This window comes from Odontesthes bonariensis, chromosome 4 (genome assembly GCF_027942865.1).
Source record: "Odontesthes bonariensis isolate fOdoBon6 chromosome 4, fOdoBon6.hap1, whole genome shotgun sequence".
In the NCBI taxonomy this organism is placed as follows: Eukaryota; Metazoa; Chordata; class Actinopteri; order Atheriniformes; family Atherinopsidae; genus Odontesthes; species Odontesthes bonariensis.
In genome coordinates, this window is record NC_134509.1 from 17,035,253 (window position 1) to 17,060,450 (window position 25,198).

The window sequence follows — 25,198 nt, forward strand, 5'->3', positions numbered from 1 at the left end:
ACCATTGATTATTATTATCAATCTCAGGGGACTGATAAAGGATTTATCTAATCTATTCTGAGAATAATCTTCTAAGCAGTTGGGCCTTCATGTTGGGAAATATGGGAACGGGAATCATTTTGCCCCCATTGAGGTTGGAAAATCTTAGAGGTGACTGTGTGCACGATACTTGCCTAAAATACAATTGAATAGTTTATCAAGATTGGCAGGGGAACGCTTATAGCCACACTCTACCTGAAATCTCTGTTGACACAGCTGTTGACTTTGATCTAGCTTACACCTTTCAGGCCGAGTTTGCATCAAGCCACAGAAAGCACATAAAGCTCAACCATCTGAAAGTCTGTGAAAACGTTTATTGATAAGACATGGGAACCAGTAAACAATATGTCCATCAGCTTACATTCCAAAGTGAATACTTTACTATATAAGAAAATTGTTGAATCAACAGTTTTAATACAGGAGCGTTCTTTTTAGCAACTGCTAATATGCATCAGCAACATGCTCATTCGTGATAGGAGTTACATCTCTACTGAATATGTTCCGTTTTACAAGAACAAAAGATCCTGTAATGTCTTGCTCTAACCACTAGATGTCAGAACAACAATATTTGTTGAGGATGTGCAGTTTGTTTTAGATTACAGGGTGAATATAGATTATTCCCTGAGACACCAGAATTAAAATGCTTGATGGACAACGCTGTGTCCCAGATTAACCTATTCAGCTAAATATCTCTAATATTACAACAATATCACAACAACTTGAAGTAATTCAGGGCCATATCAATTGTGCTTTGTATTCGGGTCAAATACTCTTTGGCAAACACATAACTTGGAACTGTGTTTACTATTGCTTTTATAGTTTTATACAAAATAAGCTAATTCTATACCTTAGATCTATTCCTATATCTAACAGACAAAAATATTCTGCACAGACACCCCTTTCATAATTTGTTTATTGCTGTGTGCACCCTCATCTCCATTCTGGTTAAAATACCCATGTCATCTTTATTAATATTCATATGTACAATGTCATTCTAATACAACATGATTCATACATTGTACAGCACATACAGAAGCAAAATATTTACGTAGAAGGCAAAAAGTGGCCAGACAGTAAGTAATCCTGGTCAGTGTTTTCACGATCAAGGAAAAGCAAGTCACTCCTGCAGTCGATTAGTCATGCTGAGCGCAATGAGGAGCTTCTGGTGAAAGGCTGAGACCCTCTCCTTTTGGACCGGCCAGTTCAAGACACAGCTTGGGCGCAACATGCCCCTGCGGAGGAATAGTGAGTGGGACAACTTGTAGTCGTGCACGTCTTGCAGGAAGACCAGAACAACTGAGTCTCTGCTGGCTTCGATAACCTGGTGAAGTGCGTGATGGACTTGAAATCTGGACAAGGACAAATAAGAGGTGAGAAAAGTAAGACTACATTGAAAATTCTCTACATCATGAGTAACACTAATAAGATGATCGTTATACAAGCCATAGGTTTTATGAAATTTGAAAATATGGTACCCTGCTCAAGTTCTAGGCTCACTTTGGAGGTTTGGATTTGAATGCATCACTTAAAGGTAGGGTAGGAGATCCTGGATTTTGAGTCCAGCGAAGCTGCATTTTGAAAATACACAGGTAAAAAGTCCCAACCCTTTTCTTCACTTTCCCCCTGAAGGCACGCCTCTAGAGTACATGAACGCGCACGAGCACGAAGGTGCACGAGCACTGTTCTGACAGCAAGCATCGATCGTTGCCGTATTTAGTATATGCTAACTATACGTTTAATAATGCTAGGTGCTAGCCAAGCTGGCTCTAGTTTAGCTTCCTGCCAAGCTTCTGGACGCGTAATTCGTTCACGGAGGAGGGTGCGCGCACAGGGGGGAGGAGGGGGAGGGAGGAGCAGATTGCAGTTTGATAGACGGCATCAGAATCCAATCATTGTGAACGGTCCGTTCAGTATGATTGGATACTGTTTTTCCTAGATTGTACGTTCTAGAGGCCACTAAAACTTTTCATATTTGTGTCAAAACTTTTAATTAATTGGTTGCAATGGGGGTTTGAAGAGTATTTCAAGCAATATGTAAAAAAAAGTTTCAGAAAAAGATCCCCTACTCCACCTTTAAAGTAATACTATGTAACATTTCTACCTTAAAATAACAGTTTGAAAAAAATTGTGCAGCTAGAATGAGTTTTAATATTATGATTGGCCTGTCTCCTATGCCCTTCGGGGGTCTGAGTTGGAAAAACTGCGCTATGTAACTTTGCTGGACCGGCCCGGGATCTGAGCGGAAGTACTTCGACTTGCTTTCTGGCACACCTACCGCAAAAACAAATAGACCCCTCTCACGCTCCCAGGTATATAAGGCTAAGCTAGCGCAACATTGTCAGTACGATCATCATGGCAGAGGCACCGAAGAAACAGAAGAAGACGTTGACTGATGAAGCAAGGAAGAGAAAGAAATTTACGACCGTACATTACCTCCAAGCCTGTAGGGGGAGCTCCATAATGGGCTTTTTGAGAAGTTATATTGTATTACTTCAAGTCAATCAGCGAGGTGTCTTTTCTGACTGGTCCCAAACTCATTCTGCAACTTAACACTGGACTCAAACATCTAGCTGGCAATAAAGAAGTATTTTCAGTGGCCATAAGCAAGAGGAGACCTGCAACAGATGGCAGGAATCGAACAGAGAGCTGATCTAAACTGGGAGTCATAAACATGGAGTCAGTTTACATGAAGATACTGAGACTGACTAAAGCCAAAGAAAACTGGCAAGTTCTCCAAGGTACTTGAAACAGCCTACATGCCAACTGCCTTGTGTGCAAGTCTACTATGTAACAAAATATATATAAGTATATTTTATTTTCATTTTTTAGATTTAACTGTGTGATCATGCAACTCAAGCAGTGTGTGTTTGATTCACCTTCTGCACCAGGGATCGTTGAGAAGACTTTCGGTCACAACAAACAAGATTTTTCTGGAGTTTCTCATATTATTTACAATGGATTCAAGCTGAGACATTCCAAGGATCGAATCTCGATCCTCCAGGCAAAACTGGCACTTCTCATTCTCTAAAGGGACCAGTCGTCTATTTACCCAGCTCGCATCTTCCTGTGCATGTATGACGTATGCATCATATTCAAAGTCTCTGCCCTCTTCAACTTTGGCGTCGCTAAATCCTAATGTGCGATTGATCACTATGTTCCAGTAAAACTGAATCCTCCAACCGTGGAACCGAACAAGAAGTGCGCTAAACATCAGCATTAGGACAGCTGTGCTGCTTAATATGTAAAGAGCTTGAAATGGGGTCATGTCTTTGCAGGAGAGGGAGTCAAAATCCAAGATGGGGCGATTGAAATAAGCTAGTGGAGTGTTGCACATATACTGGTTCCTGAGACCTGGAATATTAGTCATGTTTGTGTTATTCAGCCATGTCACAAACCACAGAATGCTCTCACAGGTGCAGTCAAATGGGTTTTTGGCCATGACAAGCACGCTGAGGTTGCTCGTGGGAGTTCTGAACACCTCGGGCCTCACCGATGTGATCAGGTTCTTCTCTAAACGTAAAACCCGAAGGGACTGCAGGTCATCAAAAACTGAGTACTTAAAAAAGTTTAAAAGGTTGTTACTAAGGCTGAGCTCCTTGAGGTTGCTCAAACCTCTAAGAGCATTCATTGGAATCTCATCCAGTCCATTATAATCCATCTCTAAGGTTATCAGCCTTTGCGCCTCCTTGAGAAACAACACGGGCCCACCGAGGTTCGCCATCTTCCACAAACGGGCTAAGTTGTTGTGTTGGAGTTTGAGCACCCTGAGGTTCACAAGCCCCTCCAGCATATTCTCTCTGATGTTAGCAATGTTGTTGTTGCTGAGATCCAAAACGGTGAGGTTGGCCAGTGGCCAGAATGGAGAGGGCTCCTGGTTCAAGGCTTCAGCTTTAAGACTTTTTCCCAGGGTCAGGACTCTGAGGTTGGGCACATTCACAAAGGAGCTGGAGGTCAGGTTGACTGACTGGAAGTTATTGGTCATGTGAAGCTCTTGTAGATAAGTTAAACCTTCCAATTCACTGCCGGTAAGAGTCTGCTTGATAAAGTTGTGATCTAGAAGGAGAATGGTGAGATTTCCCAAAGCAGAGAGGCTTCCAGGATTTATCTGGTTTAGACTATTTCCTGTCAGATTTAACTTTCTGAGTGGTGAATCAGCAAGCGAGCCAAAGGTTTTGTTGGTGATGCTCCTATCGGATGTGTGCATGTAGCTGCTCCAGCTCATATCAAGCTCTGTGAGACTTGTTAGGCCAGTAAAGGTGTGCTCTGTGATTTGATAAATTGCAGTTCCCTGTAATATCAAGCTCTCAAGCGTGCTTAACGGGTGGAAAGCAAAATCATCAATAACGGGGAGAGAGGATTTCTGACCTTTCACCAATGCCTTTGTTAGTTGTAGTTTTTTCAACATTTTAAGGCCCTGGAATGTTCCATTGGTCAGGTGCTTGATCTTGTTGTTTGACAAGATGAGAGACTCGAGTCTAGACAGCCACTGAAATGAGCCCTCTCCAATTTTTTCCATGGCATTACCAGACAGATCCAGTAAGGTTAGATTTGTCCTCTGCAGTCCTGTGAAGGTTGTGTTTGTGAGTGTGATCAGCCTCATCTTCTGAAGAGACAGGGCATCGATAGCTGTCCCTGAGAGTTCTGAGCAGAGTTTGGAAATGAGCGAACGAGAGCCCACAATGCTCCCGTCAAGGATTAATGTACGCAGGCCTGAAATGGGCTTAAAGCAACCAGACTCCAACTGCAACAAAACAATCACAAAAATATTGTAGTGAGATCGAAAGGGGAAACAAAACAGATAACTGAAAGCAAGATTCCACAGCAACTAATTGTTCCAGACCTGACAACACCCTTTCATTTCCCATTTCTAGGTAGGTAACTTACCATTTTTAGAGGAACAGATGACAGGTTGAGGACTTGTAGATAGTGTGAAAGTTTTAGAAAGGAAAAGTCCTCCCTTGCCAGGGTGGTGAAATCATTGTGTCCAAGACTGAGCTTCACCAAGCTGGGGAGTTGAGGTTGAGAGCCAAGCTTGGCTGACAGCAGTTTGTTCATCGAGACGTCAAGAAACTTGAGGTTCTGTAAACCAGGAAAGTGGAAACAAAAACCAAATTAGGTCATTTTAGGCATGAGAGGGTAAATGGAACATGAAACCAAAATCTTGTTAGAAAGGATATTTCACACTTGATCTTAATACAAAAAAAATATCCCTCTTTTTCTTATTTTCCTGCTTTCCGTTGTTTTTTTTGTTTTTTTTAGTTTATATTGTAAAGAATTGTAAAATAAGTTTTTAACCAGTGGAGGGCTGTAACTTAGCACTGTGCTTTTCATGAAAGAACATCTCAAGATTCCAGCTTCACAGATGTTTTGCTTTTACCTTTAACTATCTAACAGCTTCAAAGCAACTTTAACAGCTGCATGATTTAGACTGCTGCTTGGACAAAAAGAGCATTGTGAAGATGTCAGTTTGTATTCTGGATGACGGCATTTCTCACCACAAAGCAGTTCATCATTTAAACGAGAGCTAACTTGTATGTTACTATTAAGCTAAATCCACCTTTTTCTCAAGTTGAAATAATTAGCAGGTCTAATCGAGGAATACATTTTTTAATAGTGAATGACAAGAGGATGTACCTCAGTGGTTTCAATCAACTTCTGGCAAGAATAAGTAAGGTTAGTTTAGAAGTACACTTCATTTAGGATTATGGTGGAAAACAGGGAAAATGCCCACCAGTAATAACGTAGTAGAAAATGTAACTTACAAATTTATAACACAAAATGAGATGATAATACTTGAATATGGCACAAATCCTGCAAAACTTTAAAAAAAAAATCTCCAGATTTGATATCTCCAGAATCTAATTCACATTCATTTTCAATTGATGCAACACAACTCTATTATGGACACATGTACCTGTAGAACAGAGAAGGGTTCTCCTTGTAGCTTTAGCCTATTGCTACCCATATTCAACTGTATCAGACCGGTACAATGGCTCAGATCTTCGTCTTTCAGCAAATGCACTTCATTATGCTTCAGGTTCAGAGTCTGCAACAGAGGCAGGCTCTGGCACAAAGCCCCATCCAGCTTGGTGATGCTGTTGTAACTGATGTCGAGGTGAAGCAGGCCTGAGTATCGGTTTAGTGAATCAGGGGGAATCCGCGCCAATCTGTTGTGAGACATATCCAGGCTGGTGATGTTCGTGGGAAGATCTGGAGGGATTGCACTGAGGCTGAGATGACTGCAGTCAGCTCTGCCATCTTGCAGTTTGCAGGTGGCCTTCTTCTGGGAGGCCAGGCAACGGTACGGTCCCGAAATGAAGTTACATATGAGGAGGATCCGTAATAGGAGACAGGAGCGAGGGACACACATTGTTTCAAATACCTTACAAAAAAAAAAGAAAAAGAATAATATAAGCCTTAAACCTACGATGAGATCAGCAACAACAACACATACACAGTGTATCCGCACTGAGTATGAGGAGGCAGAGCAGTTCATCGGCTGTCAGACTGGCAGTAAGCACAATTTAGGCAAACATGTAGCGGCACTTTCAGCTGGTAAAATGAGACATTTGGTGCACACACATTTCATATCAATACATGACAAAGTCCGATGACGTACTGTAATATCTCACTACCTGTTTGTAAGATTAACAACTCAGTTTGAGAAGCCCTGAAATGGACAAAATTCAATCGTCCACGCAGCAAGTCTTGGTCTGAAAATAACCAGTGCCTTTTTTTTTTTTTCTTGGATTAATTAGAGCTCGATTGCAGTACAAATAACGGCTTGCAATCAGTGGAAAGAAGGCGATGGGAGGAGAGTGATTTGAAGCAGTAAAGATGCAACTTGTGAAACCAAAAAAGTGGGCTTGACACCCTTGTAAGTAGGAAAACTGAGCTGAGTCAGGGATAAACTTTCTGTGGGTTTCAAAAAAAGGGATATTTTGAATTTGAATGCCTTTATTGTCACAATACACAAGTACAATGACATTAAAAGCAACTCCTCATTCAGTGCAAACATGTAGACAAAAAATATATAACAACATATACAAGTAGTAGTCTTGTAGTAATGCCCACCTTTGCATTAATGTATTTTCAAAGAGGGCCATCTAAAGATTCCACACAATAATATATATCGACAGGTCGGCTTACCTGACTTTGACGGTGCACAAACTGTAACATCTAGACGCCAGACAGAAGATTTTCGCTTCCTCCACCACAGCTTCTTCGGCTTTTGCAGAAGAGAGTCACAATCGGCACCTCTGGCAGGCTATGTGGCAGCATTGCACGAAAATAAGGAAATGGGTTAACAGGCAAATCCGGTTTCACTTCTAAGTCTGCCCACCGCAATATTAACTATTTCATGCATGAAGATTCCTGCCATTAGCACTGGGATATAGAGTCTGTCATACAGACATTCAAATCAGACTGAAGCACTTAGAAATAGCAAATATTCTCTGATCACAGTCGACTTCGGTTCCTTGTGACGTTAACATTAGAGTTGCTAAATTCTGTTAGTCTTACACGTAAAAGCTCATTACTTGTGACTTTTTTTAAAAACTGCTTTACCTGGTTTCGCCTTTTTTCTGACCTGACGCGCACTCAGAACATCCCAAGAGAGTCTGGCTCTACAAGAGCAGAAACGAAACCTAAGAGAAAAAACATAAACACTGTTTTGGCTCTAAGAAATAACCACTAGAGTGCAGTAAAACATCGTTCATTTGCCGCTTAAAGCCACAGTATTGCAAGACCATAGTTGTTGTGTCCTGGAAGTTTGCCACAAAAAAAAAAAAAAAAAAAAACAAGAAAAAAGGTATGAAGCTGTAACCATTGTATATGACGAGCCACGCATGGGCGTCGCACCCGTGGGGGATGGGGGTGTTTCGACACCCCCACTTTTACAGCAAGATGATTTCACCTTTTTGAATTTTCAATAACCAAATAAAGTTTTAACAAATCATAAAATGTGTTTTAAAGTCTCTGTACCCTCTTTAGAATATTTCCATCCAGATTTGAGCAGTGTAACTATTGTAGTTTCCATACAGGACCTAGTTTAGGACGATCAAAATGCAAAAAATGCAGTGAAATGGCCCTGTTCTGCATTTTTACAAATCAGAGAAAGGTTTCACAAACCCCAAACGAGGTTTTAATGAATCTACAGCCTCTTTAGGATAATTCCATCCAGATTTGAGCGGTGTAACAATTGTAGTTTCCATACAGGACCTAGTTTAGGGCGATCAAAATGCAAAAAAAATGCAGTGAAATGGCCCTTCATGCCTATCCATTTAATTCGCAAATCGGATGCCAACTTCAGCGTCGTGTCTATGGGCTTAATGTGGCGCTTATGTGCCCCCCCTGTAACACCCCCACATTAAAAATCACTGCTCCACCCCTGGAGCCAGTACGCGTATGAAAAGCTAATAGTTTAGTCCACAATTTGGGAGTTTTATTGGCCTCGGATCCAGGTCATCTTGTAGGATTTAGCAGAAGGATGTTTAAACATGATGAGATGGCAATCTGTTTGTGTCTCCGATGATGGTGAGAGCGTGAAAGTAAACGGAGAGCAGTGGATTTATTCTCCTCCACATATTGGTCCCTGCTCACTCTCAGGTGGTACGTAAGTGCATTAGTGAAGCAGTTCAAATTCCAATAAATCTGAAGAGAGCCATAACTGCGAGTCCGTTTGGAAAGGTCAGCGCAAACGGAAAAGCAGAAATGATCTGCTGCTGGTGCTAAATGAATCAGAGTAAATTTGAACCACAGTAGATCAACTAGACTGCTTTGTCACGTTTTCATTACCATAACAAATCGTAAGGGATATTTTTTTTCCATCATTTGATTTGACTTCAAACTTCACATAATTTGTCTATGATTGCTTTAATGCCCTGTATTGACAGTTAACTTGCCAATCAAAACGTTATTATGCTGTAAATACTCCCCTATAGTTTTTTTGCCACATATTTAATATAGTTAGCAGCATCAAAAAATCACTTTGAATCCCAACAATAACTCCAACGTCAGCAGTCGTGCTGCAGGGCATTTATCTCATAATAAACAAGTATGCCATGAATCCAGACCAGCACAGGCACAGTTTGAATCTGCACGATATCAAAGTACACCTGAAACGAATAATTCTTTTCATAAAACTGAACATTAACTCATATTGTGCCTGTACTTTTTACCGTGTTTAAGCCCATTGTTCAAGCTGTATCTAATGTACAAAGCAGAATTATATCTTTACATGTGAAAATCCCTAAAAGTTTCCAACATGGGCATTCCAGTATGTAGCCACAGGATGAAACATCTTTCTTTGATTGTAATAGAATTGTATGTAGACATTCATGTTCTACAGACACATTCTACAGGTGAGATTTTTGTTGTTCAGACAGAAACAGTCACATATCTGTTTGAGGAATTAGTTTTGAATTTCCCTTCAGATGTTCAAAGTCCCGAGAGAATTCCAGTGACTGTGATGATCCAATGGCTTGGTAATATTGCTGAGGACATAGTTTAGACTTCTTCTGTGAGACTGATCAAGATCTACTGAAAGGATTTGTACAGAATTTTGTGCAGACCAGTGGTGTCAAAAGTACACACATTTGTTACTTAAGTAGAAGTATAGATACTGCAGTTTAAAAACACTCTGGTAAAAGTTGAAGTATCAACTTGACCTCTTTACTCAAGTAAAAGTGAAAAAGTATGTGCTCCAAAACCTACTTAAAGTATAAAAGTATAAAGTAACCTTTAAATAAAAAAAAAAAAAAAAAACTTTTTTTTTTTTAAAAACCCACACAAAAAGGTAGATGCCACTATATGAATTGCAAGCTTAATTGGAAAACTGATTAGTTCTACACGTGGGTCTTGGTTGTGCAGAGTTTGAGTCATTTTTGCACCCGACTATTTCGAAAAATTCTTTGAGATAGGGCCAAGGATGAGGAAGGTCTTGCTGGTCTCCGTCTCCATCTCCCGATACGCTGTGTCCTGTGTGTTCCTGTGTCCCACCTTTCAGACATTTCGCCATCTTTTTCTGAATCCCACATTGTGGCGTGGCGCGCAGCTTCGCGTTTGCAGTTTGTAGAACACCTGCTTGCTTCTGACGAATGACGATTTCCTTGTGTGTCAGCACAAATTTGACGAATAGCCTAACCGATGAGTGTTTGCCTTATATGATTCATCCAATTACACTCGTTCTCACTAGGTGTGGATGGCGCCACTGATCTGTATTGGATGGCAGACATGACGTGAAATACATAAACATTAAACTGAAGCCAAGAGTTAAAAAAAAAAAAAACTGAAGCCAAGAGTAACGAGGCTGTTTGTTTTGAAAATGTAAAGAATAGAAAGTACAGATACTTGTGTGAAAATGTAATGAGTAGAAGTCAGAAGTAGGCAGAAAAATAAGTAATGGAGTAAAGTACAGATACCTAAAAAGTGTACTTAAGTACAGTAACAAAGTATTTGTACTTCGTTACTTGACACCTCTGGTGCAGACATGAGATGGGTGAATCAATTGACGATCCTGAGACAATTTACCACCGCTCTGCTTCGACACTGATGTCTTTGAAATATTTCAACAACTATTGGATGGTTTGTTGGGAAATTCAGTCAACATCCTTTGGTCCTAGGATGAATTGTGTTTGCGTTTATTTGCTTGGCTTTTATTCATTCTATCTCAGATTTGACTACATTTTTCTATCTTTTTACTGTGAGCATGTTGAAAGCTCTTCTGTGCCTCAACATGATCCGACTGAGTTGTTTACATGTTTGCATGCATATTCTATCTGTAGATCAACACTCAGAAACGAGTCACATCACGAATATTTGTAATCGATGTCAGGATTTCAGTGTAAGCAGTATTGTTCATTTTCATACATCAGCAATATCCAACGTTTGCTAATTTGATTTCTAACCAAAAGAGGTGGGACTCTTTGCGTGTGTTAATATCTTAAATCCCCCTTTACCCCACTCTGCAACCTTCTGACACGGTCAGTTTTGTCTCTGTAGTAACTGGATTATTATCCACTTACTGTGGCTGATGAACATTTCTTTTTGCATTGTATCGTTGGTTTCAAATGTGCAAAAGAGTACACATTACTCACTCATAATTAAGATAAAACTATATACACTCCCATCTGCACACACTGTCATGCATAACATCTTTCCATCCCCTCTTGTCTTTCCCTTTAGCCTCCCTTCAGATTAATAGACCAGGTTCTTCTTGGGATAGACCTTAGGCCACCTGATTGGTTTACCCCACTGCTAAGCTGAGGCAGCTTACAGGGCTTTGTGCCAATGTGCTGGACCGTTGAAGACATGTTAAAAGTGGTGACAGCTTGTGCGGTCAGCATTGTGTCTGTGGTTAAGCTAATGATGTGAATAGAATAAAAGATCATATGCAGGTGGTTTCTGCCAGAATAAAGGCATTGAAATGAACTGAGATCAAAAAGCACATGGCGGAAATGATGCAGCAGGAGGTGGTTGTAACTCCCCTCTGCTATCACACCGGCTAAATCATGAGGTGCTCGGTCAAAAGCTCAGGAGGGGAAGGAGATAAACAGAAGCATGAGAGCTGACAGAAATCAAGTTGAGGTCAGATTCTCTCAAGAGGAGGAACTTTGCACTGGAATGGGGGAGGAAGAGTGAGGACAAACCAGCTGGACTGTGGACTGAAGAAGTGGCATTACTGTACATGTTTCACTTATCGTAGCTGGTGCATGTCAAGCGTGCGTGTGATTGAATGCACTCATGCAAAAGGGATAACTGGAAGGAGGCAGCTGCTCCATCAATGGGAGTGTGTGTGCTACATTCTTCATCTTACCGGCTTGAGTAAATCTCTTTTCCCTCATTTGCAGGCCGGATCTCTGGAGTGTTAGAATGCCTCGAAACAAAAGGTGAGTTTACCCTCTCGGCTATACATGGCTATATATAGTGGATGCTAACCTGTGTTATATAATCTTATGTATTACACACACAGAAACTTCATCATCGGTGTGTTCAATTCTTCACCGCATTCTAACAGGAAAATTGTGCACAGGTACACGGTGAAAATACTTCTATCGTGTGATTTCTACATTCATTTGTAATCTTTGCTCCAGAGACACATAAATGCAGTTAATGGTTGTGACCTGTAGACTTAAAGCGGTGCAGAATTTTACTCGGATGGGTTTACTGTATGCGAATGAAGCAAAAACTGCAGAACTGACTGAAAAAAGAGCAGTTACAGCTGAATCCTTAGCTTGACTTTTTTTGCCAGAGAGGGGGTAAAATCGTCTGGGAAATGAAGGGATTTTGGATGGAGAGATGTGGTAATAGAAAAATGGAACGCGTGCACACACACACACGGAAGGAGATGTAGGCAGTAGTAACAATGTAGCATGTTCTCTCTGTCCTCTGCAGAAAAAAAAGACACTGCAGTATATCTCCCCCTCCCCAGTTTGCTGACCAATGATGTTTGGAGGTCAGAATCCCAGCTCTGCTTCTGCTGTCAGCTACTGACTCACAGCCTGTCCAAGAACGCAGTGGTTATTACACCTCAGGAGAAGGGAGGGGCAAAAAATTAAAGGCAATGTATGTGCATTTTGATATCAGTCCCACGCTTGAAAGAGAATACAGAGCAAGGCAGCTTAGCACTCCCCGCCAGAGTATAATCCGCACGGTTGACTCCATATGATCTGTTACAGAGCACAGTATTTGCCATTGTCTTAGATGCAGGGGGATAAGCGGTCAGATTTAGCACCCCAGAGAGTTTAGCCGTCACAAAGAGGCCTCTCTCAGTAATTATTATCAGTTCACTGACACAATAGATATTTGTACTTTTTTCTTAAGTGTTAGGTAAGAACCTAACACTTGTAAAAACGAAGTAATCTTTAAAAAAAATCACTGCATCTTTTTTAATCAGACACGGTATGTGTTTTTTCCTCACTGACTGGGGCTCGCTAAGTGCTGACTCGGGTCTCTTCTCACTAGAAACGGCCCCTCGGGGTGACAGAACATCAATACTGGACCGGAATGAGCAACATGGATCTACTACTGTGCTGTTCACTCTCTGCAGTGGAGCTTAGTGTAGTGCAAGGGAGGGTGGAAATTTGGTGTGTGTAAGGGTTACAGCTCAAAAATGGGCCGGATACAATGTGGACCTTATTAGGGTTGCAATCTATTTGCCTTATGTAACTGAAGTTGTTTCAAATGAATCAACTCAACAGACCAGTGTGGCCAGAACCAGAAACCTTAATATTCACCTCTCAGTTTTAGCAATAGTCACATAAATAACACCTTGAAGATTTTAGAGTGATATGAATTGGAGAAGCAAGGAAATCTTTACAAAAAAGTTTTACAACTAAAATGGACATTGTAATTGTTTTATGATATTTTTTTCTAGGATGCATTATACACCATATCTTAATTAATAAGAGACTAAAGCCTGCATTCATTGATTCTTTGATTCTTTGGCCACTTGTGGGTGTAAATAGAGATGGATATCACAATTACTAATTTGCTCATTTAAATCATTTTGATTACTTAAGATTATAGTCCTTGTTTGACTTCCTAAGCTGCTGTAAGCGTTATTCATTCAAATCCTCTTCAATGAGTGTAACACTAGAAAGTATACTTCAGAACTTTGGTGTAAGCTTACAGGGGGCTTTGAACAGTATCACGTGGTATTATTGTCATACAGTTTCTCACTGTAAACAACTGGAGTGAACATCAGAAAAACAGATATCGAGTTTTGCAGTTTCCATTTTATGCTGACTTCGGGCAGCATGGTAGGGCTGTGTTTAGCTCCGTGGCCTCATGGTCCACCAACAAATCAAAGCCTGTTGGTGGAGTATGGCCTATCCGTGTGAGCATGCTTTATCACCTGTCTCTCTGCGATGGTCCTGTCATAAACCAGCAGCCTGTCCAGGGTGTACTCTGCCTCTCGACCGTTGTCAGCTGGGACAGCCCTCAGCTCCCACCAAAACCTTCTGCAAAGTAAAACTGGCGTAACTAATGGATTAGTTTACATTCTACATATCTAGTAAGTACGCAAAACTGTTGCCAGTATTGTGGTGTAAATGTACACAAATTTATAAATGAACAGCACAATTTACTTCTCGACATACACAGTAATTCTAAAAGACAGTTTAAAAAAAAATAATGCAATAAATAGAGTACTATGCTGGCAAAGCTGCTAGCTGTAAATTACAGCAATTTTACAGTGAAAGGCTTTATAGTGTCGGTAAATGTATGATGACACCGTGCTGTTTTCCATAGCACTTTATTTGCTCTATAAAAATGAATAGCAGAAATGATGAGTTATATATAGTATTTATTATGTCTTTTTCGCAATCTTACACCTAAAGTCCTGTTTCCACCAAAAGTACCAGGCACTTAAATCCCCAGGAACTAAAGGATTCATTCAAATTCAGGTTTTCTTCATTTTCATCTCGGTCTACGTTTAATTGAAGATTGAGCAAAGCCAACTGAAAGGAAAAAGAATCTTCTCTTTTCTCTGCTGGAGTGCTGAAGCTAGATTGCTTTAGCTTCATCAACTCAAAATCTGGCATTATTTCACCCTCATACAGTGCTATGCTAACACCTCATATTTCTCAGATGATCTCCTACTTATTCTTTCTCAAGCTCACTGAACTGCCTCAGCTATTGCCATGCCCCGTCTCTTCCCGGCTGATTGAATCAAGTATGTATGACCAAGTCTGAAGGATGGATTCAATTGGACAAACTAACTTGAAGAGATCTTATAGTGTAGATTAAACATGCAATGATTGAGACAGAAAATATAGAAATACTGTAAGGTACTCGGAGATCACATTCAGTGACGCAAACTCCACACCGACTGGACAGGTACTGTTAAAAGTTTTTTAAAAAAACTGCCTTCAGGCCAGGGTCACTTTGGGAAGTAAAATATTTTTGTAAGGAGGTACTTTGTTTAGCCACTGGCTTTGGCGAAGGTCCAAAAGGGAAAGGTTTCTGTTATTAAAACGCAGCCAAACTAAGCTGTCAACTGTTTGGAGTGATTTGTTTCAAGCACTGTGATAAGCATACACTGGAAAAAAAATCCATTGGCAGATTTTTTTTGCTTATTTCAAGCAAAAACGTCTCGTATTTGTTGGTTTTTTTTACTTATATTTGGAGGGGCATTTTTTCCAGTGTAGAATTACTCATTGTAGCAGCTTCGATAAGTTGTTCAAAAAGTAATCATGTAGATTAATTTTGCAAGTGAGTTTACCCATGTACATCTGAGTACTCTCATAATCAGACTGCAAACACTCACGATGATATCAACTAAATGCCTGTCTTGAGAGAGCTATAGTGAGTGAGTTGACAGTGTTGTAATATTTGCTTGTTGTACAGAAAGCAATGTGAAAGCTGAGGTGTTCTCCCAGAGTGAGATTACACATTACTTACAACAGCCTGAGTGCAAAGACAGCAGGTAGAGCTTTGCGCCAACGGGTTCATTTTTAGCTGCAACAATATGGCAGAACAAGCAACAGCCCAGTCTGTGAGTTGTGGTTAACAGATGGGACTGAATGCCTTCTTGTTTAAAAAAGAGAACCAAGGGAATAGAGTGAGTGATGAGCAGTGGTGGTTCTTTTTTACTTGCAAATAATGTAGTATAATTAATGAGTGTTTTCACCATTTTTTTAAATCATTTTTGAAGCATTTTTCTGTGGTTCACTCCCCTGTAATAAGTTCATCCCTCTTTAGCTAAATGTGCAAATATTTCTCGAGGTCATGTGGTTAAAACCGATTTAGTAGATTGGGTCTCTTGATGTCGCAGAGCAGAGCTGCTACCAAAAAAGGAATAGGAAATTCAGAGGTCACGTTCCTCATACAAAATACTTGGGACAGTGCCCTGCCCTTAAGGCAAGAGTGCAAGAACAGGCAGAGGACACCAAAACTTAAAATAAACTGTAAGTGTGATGAATGTGACCATTTCCGAGCTGTTTTCACTGTCAATCATCCGACATGTGTATATCCTGTTTTGACATGAACAACCTTTCCCTCCTGTCATTTCTTTTGCTAATTGAATCCCTCTATAGAGACTCAGAACATTTAGACGTGCGATGTCTTCATTTACATTTCCAAAGCCATAGAAACCTGTGCACAGCTGTGTATGCTTACTGTTGCGTGTTTGGTCTGTATTAATCTCCTCCAGTTGGCTCCTAATGAATGCCCCTGCTCTCCCCTCTGGAAATGCATGGATTAATTGAGCTATTACTTGATTAGAGGCCCATGAAGAAGCTGAGAATCTATAAAAAGGATTTACAGCTGATAAATCCCATAAATCAAGGATGGAATTCTGAAGTGCATTTCTTTTTCTGCCATATATAATTTCCACTTACAGAAGTATTAGTAGGTAGGTGAAGTAGAAAGCTAATGAGGCTGCTGACTGTGCCAACCCCACAGGGTTTTTACACTTTTGATATGGATTATTACAACCATTACTGTGCATTAATAGAAGAACAAAAGTGCAAGCAGAGATGAGCCAAATCAGAATTACAAAGATCAGCTTTTAAACTCCAGCCAATTAGGTTTAGACAGGAATTGTTGCTCAGAATTGCAAGAAAATGAATTAAAGTTGTTAGTTTCATCATAAGTAGGACTCTAAAAGCACACAACCTAAATGTAATTTAGTAAACATTGGAATAGACATTTTTAATGATGACATTTTGCTATATTTCTGAATTCCTCCTTTGGTTTTCCCATCCTGTATATTGCACATGCTGCTTCTCTTTTTACCTGCTCCAACAGCTGAGCAGAGCACAGCTATCATCCTATTAGCATTATGAATAGATATTTAACCTGACCGAGAAATAGCTACATTGGTCAAAAATGTTGCCTGCTTGTTGTTTCACTATAAAGCCTAAAAAATGCTACACTTGCTACACTCTTCTTACTTTGTTACCTACAGAGATGCACCTTACGTTTTTGATACAGCAGCTCGTTAAAGTTCAACATTCCAGTGCATTTGCTACATTAAGTGGTTGGCGTTAGGAGTTAAAAGCACATTGATGGGGTTAGAATTAAGGAATGCATAGTCATCTCACAATTTACAACCATGGACTGTGACATTACTACAGTACGCTTTAGACAAGTGGACAGACATACCTATTACACATCACCAACCCTCCAAACTCTTGACTCATACTCTAAACTATCATTATGTCAGGAGGAAGTTAAAGTATGTCAGAGTATCTCAAACCTACCATCTATTGCATATTATACAAATAGTTTTGATTTGGCTGTTGTTGTTTTCAAGTGGTAATATTTGCCAGGGTTGATGTCAAAGCCTTTTCTCAGCTCATTTCCCACCTAATTTAGGGAATAATTGGCCAAAAACCAAAAAATAATAATAATTTGAGAAAAACATAAAGGAAATTAAATAGTTGAATAGATTAATGGAAGAAATGGCCTAAACGATAGTTATCTATAAAAGGGCTGCAGGATACCACAGCATAAATGACCAATGACTGTTGATGGCCAGGAAATCTACAAATCATACTTCTGAAAATGAGAGAATTTTTATCACCATACTCTGTGTGATATCTATTCAACAGTATTCGACAAATCCTTCATGTAGATTTGAAAAAGAACATGATATAACACAGTAACCCTGCCCTTTTGAAAATGAGCAAATTATAAACTTATTCCCTTTTTTAATAACGTTGTCATGCCTTAGACTGGAGAAACCTTTATCTAATGTTTTTATGAGCTAATTATTCCCTCCACGCTCGATGACAGATACCTTTATTACAGTTATTTGAGTTCCATCAACCGTTATTTGGCTAATTCCTCACCAAACCGTGTTCTCAATGCTTTGATAAATCCAAGGTTATGTTAAACCAGCATTTGATCATTTCTTAAACAGTTTTTTGAAAAATGCCCGCCTCTAACATGCACATTTTCAGCTCCTGCTTTACGAGGGGCACACTGGCAGACACTGCATCAGCAAGCAACCATTAAACATTTCATCAGCCACAACACCCCTTATCAATCCACTCAGAACTCACGCAGGAGAGGGCTGGTGTAACCACAGTGAAGGGTACTGAGGAGAATGAAGAGCAGAGTAATATTAGAAACGTATTCCAGAGAGACTACTTGGAACACACATGTGGGAAACATGAAGAGGTAGCTAAATTGCATAAGGAGCACAATCTACTCTGCCTTCCTTTCATTACCTGATAAGGCGGAGAAACGTGGATGTGGATGTGAGGTCCAAGAGTCAGATTAGGTTGATCCAAAGTCAGAGCGGTGTAGCAACAGATTACATCGAATGGTCTGACAATGACCCCAGAAATGATAACCTTCTGGCACAGCATGTCCAGCATGTCCAGCCTGAGTCCCAGATTAATTGTAGCCATCAATCAAATCAATCACATATTTGAATCTCTCTGTATGGCACTTAGGTCATTGTTTGTTGTTTTCAGATGTACTCTGTTTGTTGCTGTGACAATGGTACTTTAAGTCTAATGTGTGATGTATCATGCAAAACATGCCCACAATGAAAAATGTGAACAATATTTCCATTTTCATCAGCAAGCTAACATTTGTTCATAAGCACTGAGTACAAAGTACAGCTAAGCCTGACGGACATTAGCTTCGGTGTTAAAGCTGCAGTCTGCAACTCTTTTTCAAGCATAATGCCTGGAACTGTCCGGGGATTCTGAAAGTAGTACGTTAAATACCCCAATACAAAAAAAAATGAGTTGTCTAGGTCCCCTATATGTCCCGCTAGGTCCCTCCAAAGCCAGCAGGTTTGTTTACAAAATTGCAGACCGGACCGGTAAGAGGTAACCAATCAGGTTACGAGCTGGGCTCTGCTGCCTGTCAATCACCGATTGTGCACGCGCGATACAAGGTAGGCTCGTCCCCACGCTTATTTATCTACACTATTGAACTTCATTACGGGCTAGTCTACTTACTGTGTCTTCCATGATCGCAAATGACAGGTGAGTTGATGAATGAGGAGTCGTGTACGCGCATCTGGCGTGCACGTAGACGTGCACGAGTTCTCATGTGTTTTGATGGGGCGGGACAGGAAGTTGAATAACTTTTTATTTTTCAGTTAAAAAATAAGCATTTCTTGCATTTTGCGACTACGGAGGTCACCGTTTTCAACTTCAAGCGTTCTGATAGATCATGTAAACTCTTAAAATGCCAAAAAGTAGGACTTTACGTATGACAACAACAAATCCTGCAGACTGCAGCTTTAAACAGGTCTTTTATTCATTTTTTCTTCTGAGATGCAAAATTTACAATCTAACAAGCGGCTGTTGGCCATTTAACTTTGACCTGAGATCACCCACATTGTTTCACCATGGATTCCTCTTCCAATTTTAAAAGCAATTGGTTCAATATTTGTTGAGATAAGTCCGGCACAAAGTGGGAACTATTGACAAACCATCAGACTGTCAGACCCACAGTGTTATCAACAGACCCGTGGCAAAGAGCCTGTTGACTCTTTTAGAAAAGCTAAATAAGGCTACAGAATATATGACACATTTAGGATTATCCCGATTTTTTTTTTTTTTTTTACTGTGGCTGTGAAGACGACATTTATGATGGTGTAACACGGTTAATTCAATACATCAGAAACTAATTTTGTTTTGTGAAATCCAAACCATACCGTATTTTAGTTAAGTCAAAGTTTAGTCGAAGCATAACACCAGGGAGGGGCAGTGTTGAGGAGGCAATTCTTATACCTCGAAGATATTCACAATAAAATGTTGGGTTACATCTTTTCATAAAGCTTACCATTTAGTTATTTAACAACTGCATGATCCCTTTCCATTAACAGCATTGAATGAATTTCACTGGTACGCAGAGCCATTGAGTCAAAATGTGTTCAAGTGAGTGTCATGCCCCTGTTTAGCTTCACACACAAAATTACAGGAGGGAAATATGTGGGCAGTAATCAGCACCATTGTGCCCTGCTGCTGCGACTGAAATGTTTGTTCATTATCAAACGACAGCTTCTGTTGGAGCGAGCAGACCACAGTACTCTTACAACAAACAGTAGAAAAAAAACCCTTTTTCCTTATTTTGTTTGTCTGCACCTGGACACATAACTTTACTCATTTATTGACGTAAAGTAGAGAATGATAACTTTAAAGAACAGTCAAAACAATATGTTAGAATAGCCTAGAAATATCTGTGGTGCTGCGGGTGATATTGATCTGTGGCTCTGTCACTGCCACAGTACACACAGTCATTGGATCGCTTGTTACTCTGGAAAATATTGATGAGTGAACTTTTAAAGTTTATGCAATCAGCTCAGTCAGACCAAAACAGAGCCTGTTGGTAACACCATCTCCATCTTTGTAGATAATTAAACCAGCGAGTCATACGATTAGGTTTTAACTTTCTGCTCCGAGTCTCAACCTACCAAACATTCTTAGCACAACTGGATCACTGGTAATTGCAATATGTTAAAAAAGAAGGTGTTCTAAATGTATGTTTCCTTATAACACAACACAGCTTTAACAACTATAACATGCATTGTCATGCAGTTGAGATTCTCAGGAGGTCATCCTTTTGACAAAGAGAGTAAATGACGATGTCATCGTGTCTACGTTAAAATTTTGCCTTTGACTTTTATTTCACTTCTCTGTTTGTCCACCTCACAGGGTCATCTGTTACTCTGTTATCCTTCAACGTCTTCCACCTGCCATTTTTCTCTTTTCTGTTTTGTCATCGTTTCCTCAACATCTGTCATAACAGTGCAGGACCAGCTCTTCATAAGCAGTTTTTTCATGGGTGACACTGGCGTCCTCACAGGACAACACTGACTTCTTTGATTGATGCAGTAGAGCAGCAGGTCCTAAGACATTGTTGTGGGAACCGAATGAGAGACGGCTGCTTGACAACATTGGTGTCCTCCTCTCTTTTTATCTGTATAAAGTGGAAATTGACTCCAGACAAAGTAAAAGAAATGTAAAGATTTCATTGGTCAAAAACAAATGGAAATCAAAACAGAAGAAAACAAAGCAACAATGACAGGAAACAGGAGATATAAAACTGAAATAATTGCTAAATGCTAAGCTGAGAGGTGCTGTCAGATCCAACATCAGCAGCCTCTCACAGATTTGCGTAGACATTTCACCTGGTAAGCTCTTAGACATCAAAGCATGTCTCGAATGGAAGTGGGAGTACCATGAAGTCATTGCCTGACAATGTCCTCCTGTACTCAAATGCCACCCACGCATTCAGCACCACTGTGCTACTTTAACATTGGCCAGATGAGTGGACCTCAGTATCAGCTGTTCCAAATGTGGATCTCTTTGGATAGCATCAGTGGAAAGATGTGACAGAGTGCTACTGCTAAGATAAAAGAGTTATTTTCTCACAAGATCCATGTGGCAGGCTCCTGTCCTTTATAGTGGGCTATTCTAGGAGTGTGCTTTGATAGGGCTTGGCCGTTAGATAATTGCAGGTATGAAGTGGATGCCACCCAGGGAAATATTGCTGCATTATTACACCTGGATTAAGGTTTAGAAACAGATGCTCCGTGTGAACTGTAATGTTGTCACGTTAGTACCAGGGTCAGATTCAGTATATATCTTGTATCCAAGGACGGCTTTCAGCTTGTCAACACTTGACTCCACTATATGAATGATGTACAATGGTGTACGCCTCTGCTATAAATGCTTCCAGCTCATTCTTGACTCTCAGAGGAGATTCCTGTGACTATACGTAGTTCCATCGTCCAGGAGGCCTGGTTATTTTCCCTGTAAAGTTCATACACGTGGTCCTGTGCTCTGCTCTCTGTATGTCTGCGCCGGTATTACCCATGGATCTCTGCATATCAGACACAACATAACATCATCATCTGCCCTGGCTCTCAAAATGCATGGCCGATAGTACGTCTGTAGATAACATGCCATCTATAAAAAGGCATACTCTTGACAACATTCAGTAAGGGCCGTGTATTCTGCCTCGTAAGAACTGGTGATAAAAAGACCATGCACATGCATGAATACGTGCACATCCACAAAAACATGTATGCACACGTACACGCTCATAGATGTGGTCTCGCTGACACCTCACAAAGGTCAACTATCAATAACGGTCTAAATTCGTACACCTCTAATGTTGACAGAGGAAAGGGCTCTGTGTGGCTACGCTATCAAGAATTTACCACTGTGGCTTTGAACACTGTCGAATGGACCTTTGTAGTTGATGTCATTGTTATGTATATGTAAAATGACACAATAATTAACCACAGCAAGAATTTTCAACAGCTTGCAGTATTAAACAGCAGTGCATGGCCATTAATTTACACTACACTAAGTCAACTGACTTTAAATTAATTGAATTAATTGATTAATTTGATGTAAGCCACATACTGCATATAAAAATATGGCCCATCCTTAAATACAGTTCATGATTTAAACATCATAAACCTTTAATCACCAGTCTGAAAGCGCTGCACTATTCCTTAGCGCATTCAATGTGACAGTAGATGATACACAGTTGTAGTAGAAATGGCTGTATTTGTTAGATATTTACAAAAGACAGCATGTGATGCTGACAGGCTGTTTTATCAGAGTATCGCAGTCAATATTTAGGCTATGTGTGTGATTTTGTATGAACTCACCAGACCATTTCAAACTGCCATTTCTTATTTATGAGAAACAGCCTGCTTGCTTGCACTTTCAAAATACATTACACTCACTCTAAGTCTGTATATTTATGTCTCTGATGTTGCACTGAGACTTTGCATCAGAAAAAAAGTAAATAGATGGCAGGCAAAGAGATGGTTAAACAAGGCATGTAATGGATCATAATAGATTTAATCTCATAAGAAATGAATGTGCTATATGTATAAAGATGATGTTTTCTGGGATCACTATTGAAAACCTCGCCTTGACTATAAGGCACTGGGTCCAGACTGTAAAAAGACTGTAAATAATTCAATATTTACAGTATACGCAGGAGGACAATTCCACAGTTCAACCATCAAAAATCAAGATAAGGGTAAGCTGGTTTGCTTAATGAAAACTAAATGAAATCAAATAGAGTTTTATTGTAGGGCAACACTCAAAGAGACTAACACTTCCTTCAGATTTGGCATTCACCCAGCGAGGGCCGCTGACCCAAAGCAAAAAAGTCAGATTCACTTGAAACAAAGTGTGGTAAACCAGCACCATATCAGTATTAATATGAATTCGTCACATTTGAAGACTTCCACATCATGAAAATTAGCACTCCTAGTGTTAACACTGCAACATTGCTCTGAAGATTCATCACAGGAATTGATACTTTCCAGAAACCCATCCACATATTTGAGTTGTTGGATACAGAACTTGACACCTTATTCTCCTACAAAGTCTACACTGCAGAATAGACTCATTCATTGATTCGCTACACCTGTTTTTATCCTGTTCAGGGTTGCATGGGGCTGGAGCCTATCCCAGGTGCTAAAGGGTGAGAGGCACGATAGAAGGCCAGTTTGGAATCGCCAGTTAACCTAACATCCACATCTATAAAATGAGGAAAGAAAGTGACTCACAGGCACAGTGACAGCACGCAAAATTCCACACAAACATACCCTAACTGGGGTTCAACCCAAGAACTGTGTGGGCGACAGTGCTGCTAACCCTTGCAACAAAAATAACTTTCAAGCATCACTGTTAACAAACAAAATATTTAGAGCATGTACTTGAAAATAATCATTGTTTCACCTAAATTCCAAACTGCCAAGTTGGCCCCTGTTCAGCTGTAGCTTACATTCTTCTTCACCTAACTGGGTAATGTGTAAAAAAAAACATGCTTTTGTACTTTTGCTCCTGGTAATGGTTTGTCCCAATTCTTACAAGGATTCTGCAAAACTTTCACCTATAAATTGGGGTTAAGGGGTTAACTTAGCTGTCATTGAACAATAGCTCAACACCTCTTTTGAAATATGACACTACATGATGTGCTGCCAGGGAATAACTCATAAAGGTGATGAGAGATACCTCTTGCCCAGCATGAGATATCTCTTGTTAGAATTTTTTGAGCCTGTTCAAAAAGGTAGACACAGTCTATAGCCTCCCAAAAACAATCAGCACTTCATATATGAGGTCAGCCCTTGTGTTTTCCTGCTGCAAACAGAAGACAAAGTGGCACTTTCCTGTTAGTGAGCTGTACACAGGCCCGTGGCCCTGCAAGCACTGATTGAACCGCGGCCGTTGCCATGGTGACACGGCGACCCAATGAGAAGCTCGCGGTCGTCGGTTGCTGAATGAAAATAACAGAGGCCATTTTGCGCACGAAGTCACGGCATCATTCACTAATAACAAAACGGAAACGGAAGATTCTGTCCATTTCTGGACTGACGCGACGGCTGTAGGCGCGACAGGGTCGGGACAGCGGTGCGACTGCCGCATGTAGTCAGGGAAGGCATGCGGTGTAATTGTGCCGCCGCGCCGTCTTCTGGTTGGAGGCTTGTCTCGTGAAAAAAAAAAAAAAAAAAAGCGCTTAGGACAGCTTCACCGCATTGCTATCCCAGGCCCAGTGACCCCTCCGGGAGAGGGAGCTACCTTTACTTAGCTCACCGACACCGGCGACATCCATGCGCGTGGAAAAAACAGGTGTACGGTTTCATCTCACGGACGCCCCAGTAGCTGCCCGAGCCGCTTTAGCTCGCTGGGTGTGTGTTACACCCTGCACAATTTGAAGTGAGAACTCCGGCCGTTTCACATGGAGGAGGCTGATATCTTCTGGCGATATCTTGCAGAATTTGTGGAGTGAGGCGACAGTCGTTTTAAGGTAAATACCAACAGAAACAGCAGTGTTGTTAACTCCCCCCCGCACCGCTCTTAGCAGCTGCAAGCGACCTGACCCGCGGCTGAATTTCATGGCATTTGAACAGTTAAATGGCCCTTTTTTAAGGTGCCTTTTAAAGTCATTTCAAGAAGCAGTTGTCCTATAGTTGTTGCCGGAGGGACACGGGCGATTGAATCAGCTCATTCGGGATGCTGTTTGCTCGCCTGTTTCCATAAATGTGCATTCCAGCGGACTGCTGTTCCCTGTGCATCAGGGGAAGATGCGGTCAGGACTCGGAAGATGGTAAATGCTGAAACTACAGGCTTTAAAGCTCGGTAAATGTAATTGCTGAGCGTTATCAGTAAAGAAACCCAGCCTGACTTCGAGACGCCAGATAATAGTAAAGATGAAC

The 25,198-nt window shown here is 40.6% G+C and overlaps 2 protein-coding genes across 10 annotated transcripts in view; one reads left to right on the forward strand and one right to left on the reverse strand.

Annotated features, from left to right (window-relative positions):
- Window positions 1–349: 349 nt before the first annotated feature.
- tlr3 (toll-like receptor 3) lies at window positions 350–7,693 on the reverse strand. Its single transcript, XM_075463236.1, has 6 exons — window positions 7,606–7,693; window positions 7,189–7,306; window positions 5,954–6,421; window positions 4,924–5,118; window positions 2,916–4,780; window positions 350–1,388 (listed from the first exon to the last, which is right to left on the reverse strand). The coding sequence occupies exons 2-6, from the start codon at window positions 7,216–7,218 to the stop codon at window positions 1,157–1,159; spliced, it is 2,790 nt and encodes a 929-aa protein (XP_075319351.1). The 5' UTR covers window positions 7,219–7,306; window positions 7,606–7,693; the 3' UTR covers window positions 350–1,156.
- Window positions 7,694–11,608: 3,915 nt separating this feature from the next.
- sorbs2a (sorbin and SH3 domain containing 2a) overlaps window positions 11,609–25,198 on the forward strand; it is a 60,738-nt gene continuing 47,148 nt past the window's right edge. For 4 of the 9 annotated variants that reach the window (XM_075463237.1, XM_075463243.1, XM_075463245.1 and 1 more), the window contains exon 1: window positions 24,354–24,789. The gene's annotated coding sequence lies outside the window, so the exon portion shown is untranslated. Of the gene's footprint in view, window positions 11,928–24,349; window positions 24,790–25,198 lie in introns of those variants that run through there. The other 5 variants (XM_075463238.1, XM_075463239.1, XM_075463244.1 and 2 more) reach the window with 5 other exon arrangements.